The 12,119-nt window shown below is 45.7% G+C and overlaps 1 protein-coding gene across 2 annotated transcripts in view; it reads left to right on the top strand.

Moving 5' to 3' along the window:
- Positions 1–12,119, top strand: part of ZCWPW1 (zinc finger CW-type and PWWP domain containing 1) — a 1,624,070-nt gene that overhangs the window by 452,791 nt on the left and 1,159,160 nt on the right. For both annotated transcript variants that reach the window (XM_085639318.1, XM_085639317.1), the window contains exon 7: positions 8,879–9,019. In XM_085639318.1, the coding sequence (XP_085495444.1) occupies positions 8,879–9,019 (141 nt within the window). The remainder of the gene's footprint in view (positions 1–8,878; positions 9,020–12,119) is intronic.

The following is a 12,119-nucleotide window of genomic DNA, read 5'->3' as shown; positions in this document are numbered from 1 at the left end:
CCACCCTTAGAAGCCTTGTACCTTAACACCCACACACTGCCATTGCAAGTTGTGTGTTTTGGTGCAGAGAAAGGTGAAGAGTTGACATCCCAGTGGGCAATGCCTGCAATCCACTGCCTGTGGCCTAGGTAAGCCACCCCTATGGCACGGTGCACTAGACCATAAGTGAAGGTACAAGTACATGAGCCCTGTACCCCTACAGTGTCTAAGTTCATTCTTAGACATTGTAAGTGCAGTAAAGCCATACGAGTATATGGTCTGGGAGTTGGTCATTACAAACTCCACAGCTCCATAATGGCTTTACTGAAAACTGGAAAGTTTAGTAGCAAACATCTCAGCACATTAAACCCACACTGATGCCAGTGTGAGATTTAATGTAAAAGGCACTCAGAGTGCATCTTAGAGATGCCCCCTAAAAAACGACCAACCCTCGTGTGGTTCCTGAATGGCCACCCACCATTTGCCACCACCAGACAGGTTTCTGGACCCCCGGGCAGAGAGGCTCTGCTGTCTTCTTCCAGAAATAATGTGCATCCTGGGCAGATGTGTCATGCTTCATCCCCCTAGATGGGCCGGATCCACGAAGGAGAAACTTCAAAGGCCTGACACCTTTATAAGCTGTCCCTGTCTTGTGCTTCCCCCTAGCAACTGGCCCCCACCGGTTCTGACCCCCCACTTTGAGCTGGAGAATTGGTGGGGAAACAGAGTTAGGAGGAAAGGTGTGCCCACCTTTGCCAACCCCACTCCTCAGGTGGGGGAGGCGAGGTGAACACACATCTCAGTCCCCTCCATCTTGAAGATGAGGGGACCCAGGCAATTACTGGAGGGTGGCATAATAGGGGGGTGTACTCACCCCAAGGAAGGGACTCATTGGTCTTGACCTGCTCACACCTGTAAATACCTCTAAATTTAGTATTTAGGGGCGACCCTGAACCTTGCCTCCTCACAGTCGAGGAAGAAAGAAGGACTGAAGAGCCCTGCTGACCCAGGAAGAAGAGGACACCGACTGCTTTGGCCCCAGTCCTACTGGCCTGTCCCGACTCCGACCTGACTACAGCGGAAACCCCGGCGTGTCCAGCAACCCCCAGAGCCTGGAGGACCTGCCCTGCACTAACCGTACAGACTCTGATTACGGTAAGCACCAGACTTGATCAAACAAAGACTCCTCCACAGAATCGGGATCCAGGCAGCCTTGCGATTTTGCACCACTCTGCACCCGACGCCCACGGCCTGAGTTTGAGTGGTCCAACACCACAAGGAGGTCTCCCCCTTGACCTGGGATCTGGTGATCCCCGAGCTTCAAGCCAACACCTGCAGCCTCAACCTGAAGGGTCCCAACCCCCCTCCCCCCCCCCCCCCCGACTGCGACCGGAGCTCTTAAGAAGACCCAATGCCAAAAGACACCCTTGCACCCGACACCCCACGGCCTTGGCTGACCCAATTGATGGTGTCCAGGCATCCCCCAAGAACCCAGCTTACCTCTCCAGCTAGTGATTGCCTTCAGGAAGTCTCCCAGACTGAGCCTGCAGCATCTTTTCCAAACCGGAGAGCTTCATTGAAATCCACAGGGTCCCCGAAGTCTCCATGGCACTCTGCATTTGGCTACCACTGTGCCACTGGTGCTGCAGCTCTTGATGCTGATTGTTGGCCCCTGCAGTGCTGATCCTGACCCCAGGAACTTAACTCCCACAACCAAGTGGCCTGCTTGCAAGTAGTCGCTGACCGAAGGCTCCCCTAGCCCCATTCACTAACATTGGGCCTCTGTACGTTGTACCCGACCGTCCCAGTGTTGCTGGTGGTGCAATTTGAGTGCCCAACTGGACCTTGAGGAGCCTGAGTCCTAAACCCCAAAACCCATACTCGTAAATCGTTTACTTACCTGTATACCATTAACACTTTTTTCCATAGGAACCAATGATACGAGTTTTGTTCCTGAAAAATGTTGACCTACTGTTTTGTATGAAGAAAAGTAACTATGCTTTAACTTAAAAGTCGTCGTACTTACCTGTAAGTGACTACCTCCAGTGTATGATATCTTGGCATATCAGCTCAAGTACTTAAAGTAATTGAAAAGTAATCCAATTGTAATAAAAAGTAATCTTACTGTATTTTGAACTGTTTTAAAAGTAATGCAAACCTGTAATCAACTCCAATAGAATCCACAATTGCATTTTTGTTTACAGTCTTGCATTCGAAAGTATTTCTTACTTGCCTGTGTGATGTCCTGCTTGGTTCTACAAAATAAAATATAAGTATACCTTTTTATACTGACCTAATTGGTCTGGATTCAGTCTCTGAGTGTGCACCATCAGCCTTGATTGAGTGAATACAATAAATGCTTAACACACCCTCTTTATAAGCCTAACTGCTTGCCCACACTGCCACAAAAAGAGCTGTTAGTACTTGTCTAATTTAGCCTTTGCTATTTCTCTGGGGACTCCCTGTACCCTGTACACACTACGTCTTATTTGGTATCGTATATACAGAGCTAGCTTCCTACACCCACTCATTCACATTTGTCCACACTGGGTCCAACTTGCCCCATCCATGTAATTGCAACTCTTCTCTTAGCCAACTACAATGGCAAATGGAGGAACTTAAACTCTATTTTTTTTTACCCTTATGCCGTCGAACATCCCCCATCAAGCAAGCAATCGTATCCATTGTTATCAGAATCTTCACTACTGCAGCCACTTGTGCCACAACAGACTTCCAAGAGTCACCAGTGGGTAGTACTAGGCAGGGTGCAAGAAAGGTGCCTCATATTGCCGATAGGAAGCTGGGTCAGCTGACAGCCTGCACGCCTCGGTCCGACTCGGTGACTATCACCGTTGAGCGGAGGGCGGAAAGCAGACCCTGTCACTTCTGGTTTAGGAGCGGTTAGCGCTCTAGCTTCGCCCTCTCAGGAATATAAAGAGAGCGAGGAACGACTGGTCCCGACGGTTAGTGTGGACGGTGGCAGCGTCTGCACAGGCTGATTGGAAACGTTATAGGAGGCGTGAGTAAATTTGGGCGACACACGCTTATAGCTGCTGAATAATTGTATATTTTACATGCTAAACTTTTAAATAGCACTAATTCATTTTAAATTGGCCACAGGGCAGCGCAACTTTGTCAATCCCCCCCCCAACTCACTCATATTGCCGATAGGAAGCTGGGTCAGCTGACAGCCTGCACGCCTCGGTCCGACTCGGTGACTATCACCGTTGAGCGGAGGGCGGACAGGCAGATCCTGTCACTTCCGGTTTAGGAGCGGTTAGCGCTCTAGCTTCGCCCTCTCAGGAATATAAAGAGAGCGAGGAACGACTGGTCCCGACGGTTAGTGTGGACGGTGACAGCGTCTGCACAGGCTGATTGGAAACGTTATAGGAGGCGTGAGTAAATTTGGGCGACACACGCTTATAGCTGCTGAATAATTGTATATTTTACATGCTAAACTTTTAAATAGCACTAATTCATTTTAAATTGGCCACAGGGCAGCGCAACTTTGTCAATCCCCCCCCAACTCACTCATATTGCCGATAGGAAGCTGGGTCAGCTGACAGCCTGCACGCCTCGGTCCGACTCGGTGACTATCACCGTTGAGCGGAGGGCGGACAGGCAGACCCTGTCACTTCCGGTTTAGGAGCGGTTATCGCTCTAGCTTCGCCCTCTCAGGAATATAAAGAGTGCTCGTCACTCCAAGCGCGCAGCGGTTGCGCGCAGGGGTGTGCCTAAGACAAGCCAAAGAGAAGCCCGTCTGCGCCCGTCCGCGACTGGTCGAGGCTAGGGGCTAGAGGTCATGGCCGCGAGTGTTGCCCAGCTGACTGCTTGCGTGAAACCTTTGGTGAAATACTCCACAGTAGAGCTGTTGCGTATCCGTAAGCCTGTACTTCAGGGCTGCACAGGAGGAGAAGGATGTCAATTGGAGGGTCCCTTCTCATGCCGGAATTGCCAATATCAAACCTAGGCTGATCACCTGCAATCTATACCACATGCAGTACCAACTATAAACACTTTACTAGATGACTCTCGTAAGAGTCGTAATCTTCTCTGTAATATTAGATCATTGTCCAAACATCACAGTGAAGTGTGGGATATGATTGCTTCATCTCAACCTGAACTCTGTTATCTGACAGAGACATGGTTAAAACCACACTCTGTCCCAGCGATTACATTAGGGATTCCAGATGGCTATAAAATAGCCAGACTTGACCGGCCTACTAAAATAGGAGGAGGCATTGCTATTGTGTATAAAAGTAAATTAACAGTAACCATCTTAGAGGAAATGAGTACCCCTCAATATGAAATTCTTGTATTTAAAATCAACTCTATAAAGAATATTGGTTTTAAAGGGGCGCTGGTTTATCGTCCTCCCGGACCCCATACCAGCTTTAACATCCTGTTGATGGAGATACTGGCCAGGCACATTGACCCTGACAAGGAGTTCCTACTTTTAGGAGATTGTAACATGCATTGTGACCTCAAGGATAATGCTGAGGCACAATCTTTACTTACTGATATGTCCATGCTAGGTCTGACCCTAATGAATACTGGTTCCACTCACTTGGCAGGGCATACTTTTGATCTTATTTTTTCAAACAAACCTAATACCCTGATATATGGCTCTTCCACACAAGTCAATTGGACAGATCATTTTGTTTTGGAATTCTTTACTTCGTATTTTGGTAAAGCCCCCACCCAGGCACAAGCTCTCTCCACTAGGCGCAGACCATGGCATAAGATTACGCCTGAAACTTTTCAGGAAACTTTTTCTAAATGCCCTACTCCTCTTGGAGAGAACGTTGATACAGCATTAGACCATTATAATCAGGCGATACTCCAGGTGGTAAATAAGACTGCTCCCATGAAAACCTATAAACCTCGCCCAGCCCGTAAACATGAGGTATGGTTTACGGAACATCTTAGATCTCTTAAACAGCAAGCGAGGAAACTAGAAAAGGTGTGGAGATTAACCCATGACAACATGGATAAAATTCATTTCTGGGCAGTGCTCTCTAAATACCATAAGGAAATCCGCAATGCCCGGAAATCCCACCAACAGGCACTTCTTCTAGCTGCAGGAAGTACCCCCAGAATGTTATACCAAACCCTACATTCATTTGTGAAGCCAGCAGCGTGTGAAACTCTGGAATTGGCTTCACAACAACTTTGCAATGAAGTAGCTCAATTCTTCACAGACAAAATAAACAAAATTCATGATAATATTCTAAATTCTTATCCATCTATCATGGATGATATTCTACCACCTGTGGAACTGGACAAAGAGATAGAAGGCACACACTTGCAATCCTTTTTGCCTATCTCCCTGAGTGAGACAGAATGTTATCTGGGGCAGATCAAAAGTGGGAGCCCCTCTGATATCATTCCAGCTAGAATTTTTCCGATTGTAGGAAAAAGTCTGAGCCCTCAGATTCAAAGTCTCATTAACCTCTCCTTGACCAAGGGGCAAGTGCCTAGGGAATGGAAAAAAGCATTGATAAGGCCCATTAGGAAAAACTCCTCCATCCCCTGGACCGACCTATCCAATCTGAGGCCCATCTCGCTACTCCCTTTTCTAGGGAAGGTCATAGAGAAACATGTTAATAAGCAGGTCTCTCAGTACATAGAACTACAGGACAAACTTGACAGTTCCCAGTTTGGTTTTAGACCCCGACACAGTACTGAATCCGCTCTGCTGTCGGTGACAGATGACCTTCACATGTACCAGGATCGAGGATATTCGGCGATCCTGGTACTGTTGGACCTATCGGCAGCGTTCGATACTATATCTCACAATATCCTAATCGAACGTCTGACCGCAATTGGAATAGAAAGCACAGCGTTAACATGGCTAAAGAGTTTTCTGTCTGACCGCACCCAAACTGTCAGCATGGGTACATTTAGGTCGACAGAAACCCAGATAACCAAGGGGGTGCCACAGGGCTCTTGTCTAAGCCCAACCTTGTTTAACATCTATGTGGCACCCCTGGCCAACATACTGAGAGACTTTGGGTTTGTACCGGTCTCATACGCTGATGATACACAGCTCCTATTCCCTTTTAAACATCTGACCAATGAAGTAAGGGAGGCCTTCGCAGATGGCATGAAAGCTGTTGCAAATTGGATGAAAGTGAACTATCTCAAATGCAACGTTAGCAAGACCGAAGTAATGCTCTTTGGGGAGGTTAGAAATCTGTGGACTTCAGAGTGGTGGCCATGTGAACTGGGCCAAGTACCTGAACCCAAATTGGTCGTAAAAAACCTTGGAGTCCGTCTGGATCAGGAGCTCACTTATAAGCAACATGGCAACTGGGTTTTCGGCCACTGCTTTCATACTATTGGGCTCCTACGGAAAGTGTTTCCACTACTGCCTGATTCCACTAGAAAAACATTGGTCCAGGCTCTAGTACTGAGTCGCTTGGATTATTGCAATGGACTCCTGTTGTCGGCCAATCAGGGAGTCCTAGCAAGACTCCAGGTGATTCAGAACACAGCAGCAAGACTTGTGATGAATGCCCCCCCCAAGAACTCCTTCTAAACCACTTCTTGATGAATTACATTGGCTCCCAGTGTATAAAAGGATCACGTTTAAGACATGCTGTCTTATCCATAGAACCATACATGGCTCTGGCCCTCCGTATTGGAAAGACAAATTCATTCCCTATAATCCCATTCGAACCCTCAGGTCTAGTGGCCAACTCCGCCTTAAAGTACCAACTATTAAGAGGAGCAGACAAGGCGGAAAGGCCCTGTCTGTGGTGGGTCCGACCCTATGGAACAAACTCCCTCTTGCATTAAGGCAATGCTCCGAATTCTTGGTTTTTCGGAAAAAACTCAAAACATTTTTATTCTAGTAAATTCCACCTTCTCAGTACTAAATACTTAGTGTGCTGAGACCCATGATCTCTCCCGTCTCCTGCAACCGCCAACCTTTTCCCCTTTTTCTTCTTCTGTGCGCAGAGATACTCTTACACAAGAGTCGATTCTAGCGCGGTATAAACTTATAAATAAATAAATAAAGAGCCTGATATCTGCTACAACCACTTGGTTTACTGGGATTCATCCTGTTGAGTAATACTGGTGTCATGTACGATGAATGAAATTGTAAATAGATTAACTTAAATTGGGCATTGCAGGAAACAGAGCACAGGACCTGCACCATTGCGCATCTTTCAGGGGAACCCCAACTCCTCCTCCGAAGCTGCCTTGGCAGGAAACGGGATCAGGCTCTGTCAGCTGTCATGGCTTTATATAGAAGCAAAACCAAGTGACGGTGTCTCAAGTTCATAGGAGTATTATGTCCCGGGAGAAAGCAGCAGTGGTCCTCATAGACCAGTTGAGAAATCACCGGGCACAGCCTAAGGGCCAGAGTCTTACAAAGGATCTTTGTGTCCATGTTTATCATCGTGAGCGGATGATAGGTGGACGGATCTGAAGCGGTAGCACCGGGCTTCAATACCATAGAAATGGAGTCCTCTCGCATAGGCGGGGGTAGCATACCAGTGTCACAGGCCTCCTGGTATACCTCCAGTAAATTGAAGTATTCATGGTAAACCAAAAGCACGCTCCACTGGAGGAAAAGCTGCATCTGCAGCCTGGGTCTAGACTGTTCCTCCTTCGGAAAATAGTAAGACAGTAATTTGGAAATCATTTCATACGTTCACTAGAAATTATCTGAATGAAGATTCCAGAGCGGATTACTCGGTGGGTCAAGCAACTAAATGTATTGAATTGGCCTACCCAGGTGTTCTATCCTAGTCTGCATATCTTACCTATATATAGTTTTTTAGTATTTACAATGACAGCTGAGAAGTGGGGATATGCTTGCTTCCATTTTCCTCTGCCCTATCATTGAGAAACCTGTGATGCAGAAGGAAATATCATGTGTATTCCTAGTTCTGCATCATAGGTATTCTCTCTGAGGTCATTAACAACTCTCCCTCTTCCTAGGCTGTCATTGTAATGTGCTCTTTGGGATGTCACAATCTCCTTTTCAAAAAGAACTGAGGCTGTGAGGCAAACTGCTAGTACAGTGCATGCTGGGTAATGTAAGCTGTGGCTCTCTTGAAGTTACAGGGCCTGATTCACAAACGTAAACTAACTTATTTGTGTATACAAGTGTATTATGTTTTGTGGTTTGCAAACTCTGAGTTTACTTTTGTGAATCAGGCCCTCTGTGTATACTGAGTGCAGCTAATGCATTTTTGACCCAACAAGCTTCTTTTCCTTTATTCTTTTACTGCAGTTACTGCTTTTTTTTATACACACTATTTTAATGAGGATACTATTCACAGAAATGTATATAAGTATTTGGTATATTTATAGTGTGAACCTAGCCTAAAGTCAGCAGAACGCTGTACATGGCCAAGGGCAAGCGTAGTCGGTGAGTAATAGGAGAGGAAGCTGACTTGTGGAGTTAATGCATTGTGATGTAGTGCTCTTAAAAGAGGACAGTATTCAACTCCTTTCCTTATTTGGAGCAGCGTTAAAGTGGTTCTGAATGAAACAGGGATTTTAATCCAGATCTTGGGTGCATAGGTCGAAAAGGCCTGTTGCTGTGTTGCTTCTTTCTTACACTTCTTATTCTGTTGTCTGATGGTGTCCTGGTTGCTGGTGTGCCCTGAAACACCAGAGATGATGAGCTTGTCCGCAAGATCATCTGAGATGCTGGTTGTGAAGGCCAGTGTTATTCCTTTTCGTACAGCATGGGAGTCCTAATGTTGTCTGAAGACACGGTTTTCATCACTGTACTATTTTATTCGACCTCCATGCTCTACCCACATGTTATTTTGTTTCTAACCTGTTTACTCTCGCACTGCATTACAACTTACGTTTTCGTTCACTTGTGTTTTTTGTGAGAGATGTTTAGCACATTTATTTTTCATCTAACCGGCAGTTGGAGCAGGAGAAAACCAAGAAGGACAGAAGCGAACACGGAAAAGAGAGCCAAAGAAAATAGTTGAAGGTTACACCCAGATCACAGACCAGGAGGACTTGGAGGAGGAGGAGGAGGAGGAGGAGGAGCAGAAGCCATTGAGTGAGCTCTAGATCTCGTTTTGGAAAAATAGTTTCCTGACAGGAATGAAAAAATCAGTTGCATGACTTGACTGTAATACACCTGTGGTTCACCAAAATATATTTTGCCTATCATGTTGTATGATCTTCTCAATATTCACATATTTGTTTTAATAATTTCCCATCATAGTGCACCGTCATTTGGAAATAGCCTTAATCATGTACATAGTACTTGAATAGACATATATGTTCGAGGCAAATGTGCTGTAGATACACATGATTTGCATAAGTCTGCCAACTAGTGTTTGGCTCGGATGATTGCGAGTTCTTTTTTTTCGAAGAAGTTTTCTTTGGTAATACTGCGCATGATCATCAGGGCCATCTTCAGATAGTTTTTTTCCGCCAACTGATTCGGATATAATATCTTGTGTTTCTGTTCAAGACTTCTTCTGGCTCCCTTCAGTTCTTCAGTGTACACTCAACTGTATTGTCTCGATTGGTTAGTTTATTGCGTCCAAGCAGTCACCCTTCTGTGTAGCGGGTCTTAAGCTTAATCCCTCGGCCTACGAGTCACACCCGGCCGGGCATACTTTTGACTGTCCAACGCCCATCAGAGGATGACCTGCTAATGGAATGCACTCTGTTACATTTCTGTCCAAATTATTACTCCAAGTATCCTCATACCGACCAACACTCCGTTTGCAACCTATGCCTCTCGCCTGGTCATCAAGAGGAGAGCTGTGAGGTCTAGACTCTTCGAGACGAACGTGTTCGATGCCAAGAAATGCAGCGCAAGGAAGCGGACGATGTACCGGACATCTGCGGTCGACAACAGGAGGAGGATGAAGAAGCTTCATCTGCACAGAAGGAATCACTATCGATCCATGATACTGATTCTGAGTCCCAATCCGATGACGACTCGACCACTCATCAGCTGGCACAGAAGCATCAGACAGTGAGTACTTATATCCCTGATCCTAAGCCCAAGGCATCGGCTCTGACCGAAACAACTGCTCACGGTCTGCCACTACAAAAAGCCATGGTGCGCATCAGAAAACTGATTTGGAAGCCCCTCCCTCTGGCTCGGCTCGGAAAATTGAGTCTGCAGTAGAGGCCTCCACATCTGAGGCTGCAACCCCTCCATTTTCTATCTCGGAACCAAAACAAAAACAGTAAATTTCGGATCAGACCGCAGCTCCAACTAAACCGAAGCTTCCGGCACTGAAATGCTTCGTTTTCGGACTTGAAATCTCCACCAGAGCTGATCTTTGAGCAATTTCAAGAATGGCTTGAACCGAAACAAAAAAGACTGCATATTCGGCCTGGAACTAAGAGAATAGTGCTGCAGACAGCAGAAGAGCAATCTTCAAAAAAGCAGCTGTCTCTTGAAGAAGCTTTGGACATTCCGATTCAGCCTTTAAAGAAGAAGAGGAAGGATGCTGCCACTAGCCCATTGCACATTCCTAGTCTATCTTCACCTACCCCACAAACACCACCTCTACCATATACTCTGCCACCTCTCTCACCACATTTATCTGAGGCAGGTGACATACCTCCTCACTTACCAGTAGGAGAAGATGATCAGGACATTCCACTGAACATACACCCAGGGTATGCTTGGTATGACTGACATTGACCCACAAGGGATACGGACCCTGATCTATAACCCACATGACCATCACCATCTGATGATGCCTTTGCATATCAGGATTTAATAGCACGGGCCGCAACTTTCCACCAGGTCCCCTTATATAAAGATTCAATAGAGGAGGATTTTCTTTTCGAGACTCTACTCTTTCTAATGCTCAAAGAGTGGCACAGTATTTACCACTCCTGTAAGGAATGACACGTCACGCAGACAACATTTTTAAAGATCCTGTCAAAGCAAGAATCATAAAACCATGCATTGACAAACAATAGAAGGCATCACCTTCAGATCCTACCTTTATTAAAGGTCATTTAACCCCAGACTCTTTAGTAGTCTCAAATGGAAGGGAAAAGGCCTAACGCAATTACGAGACATACCACCTCCAAAGAAAGAATCTAAACTAATAGATGCTTCTTGAAAACGTGTTGCTGCACAAGAAGCTAATCACTGGCATATAGCCAATAGCCAAGCTCTATTAGCAAGATACGACAGAGCCCACTGGGACGAAATGCAGGGTCTCCTCCAACATCTCCCAGAAGAGTTCAGTAAAAGGGGACAGGAAATTGTTATTGAGGGAAACTCATTACCAGTAATTCTATTAAATGTGCATTAGATGCAGCTAACACCGCTGCCAGAGGCATGCTTGGCTGCGGGTATCAGGATTTAAGCCTGAGGTACAACAGGCTATCATGAATCTACATTTTGTTAAAGAACATCTGTTCAGACCTCAAGTGAATACAACCCTTGAGAAAATGAAAAAGGATATATAGGTTGCAAAATCAATGGGGGCTCTACCAACAAGTACATCTTGTGGTTCTTTTCAAAGGCCCATTTACAAACAAGGTGCAAGATCTGCCACCTCAGATACCACTGGGTCAACATACAAAACACAAGGACAAACCTCTTCTCCAAAAACCTTTTACAGAGGTTATTACAGAGGGATAACTTCAAAGATAGAGATAGAGGTAACAACACCTGTTTTCCAGTATTGTATCTTTTATAGATTCACATGCTTGAATCTTCCCCTTCGTCATGGTGGGAGTCCCACGGTAACAGTAAAATAGCAGTGTAAAAATCCAAAAAGACAATCTCCTTCGAGAATCAATAGTATTTAGTAATCAGTTAGCCTCATTAAAGCACATCCAAACTCAAGTCAATCATATCGCAGACCCCTAAGTATCCATCCCCTGCAGGGCCGCCATACCTCAGATTTCTTACCGCACGTTGTGTTGGGGAGTCTCCCTGAGCTCTGCTCAGTCACAGTCTTTCTACATTGAACTTTTAAACTTTCAGCTAGCAGTTCCTGTCCTTCAACCTTCTCTTCAACTGTGGTGCTGCTAGAACGTGAGTTTACTCCTTATTTCGGTATTTTCTGCAGAATGTCAGAGTCTAAAAATGGGCTGTTTAGGCCCTGCAAGACTTGTGGAAAGTCCAGGCTTTTCTTAGAAGACCCTCATAAAGAGTGCTTATACTG

This window comes from Triturus cristatus, chromosome 12, assembly GCF_964204655.1.
Source record: "Triturus cristatus chromosome 12, aTriCri1.1, whole genome shotgun sequence".
Taxonomy (NCBI): Eukaryota; Metazoa; Chordata; class Amphibia; order Caudata; family Salamandridae; genus Triturus; species Triturus cristatus.
This window is presented reverse-complemented; position numbering and strand designations above follow the sequence as displayed.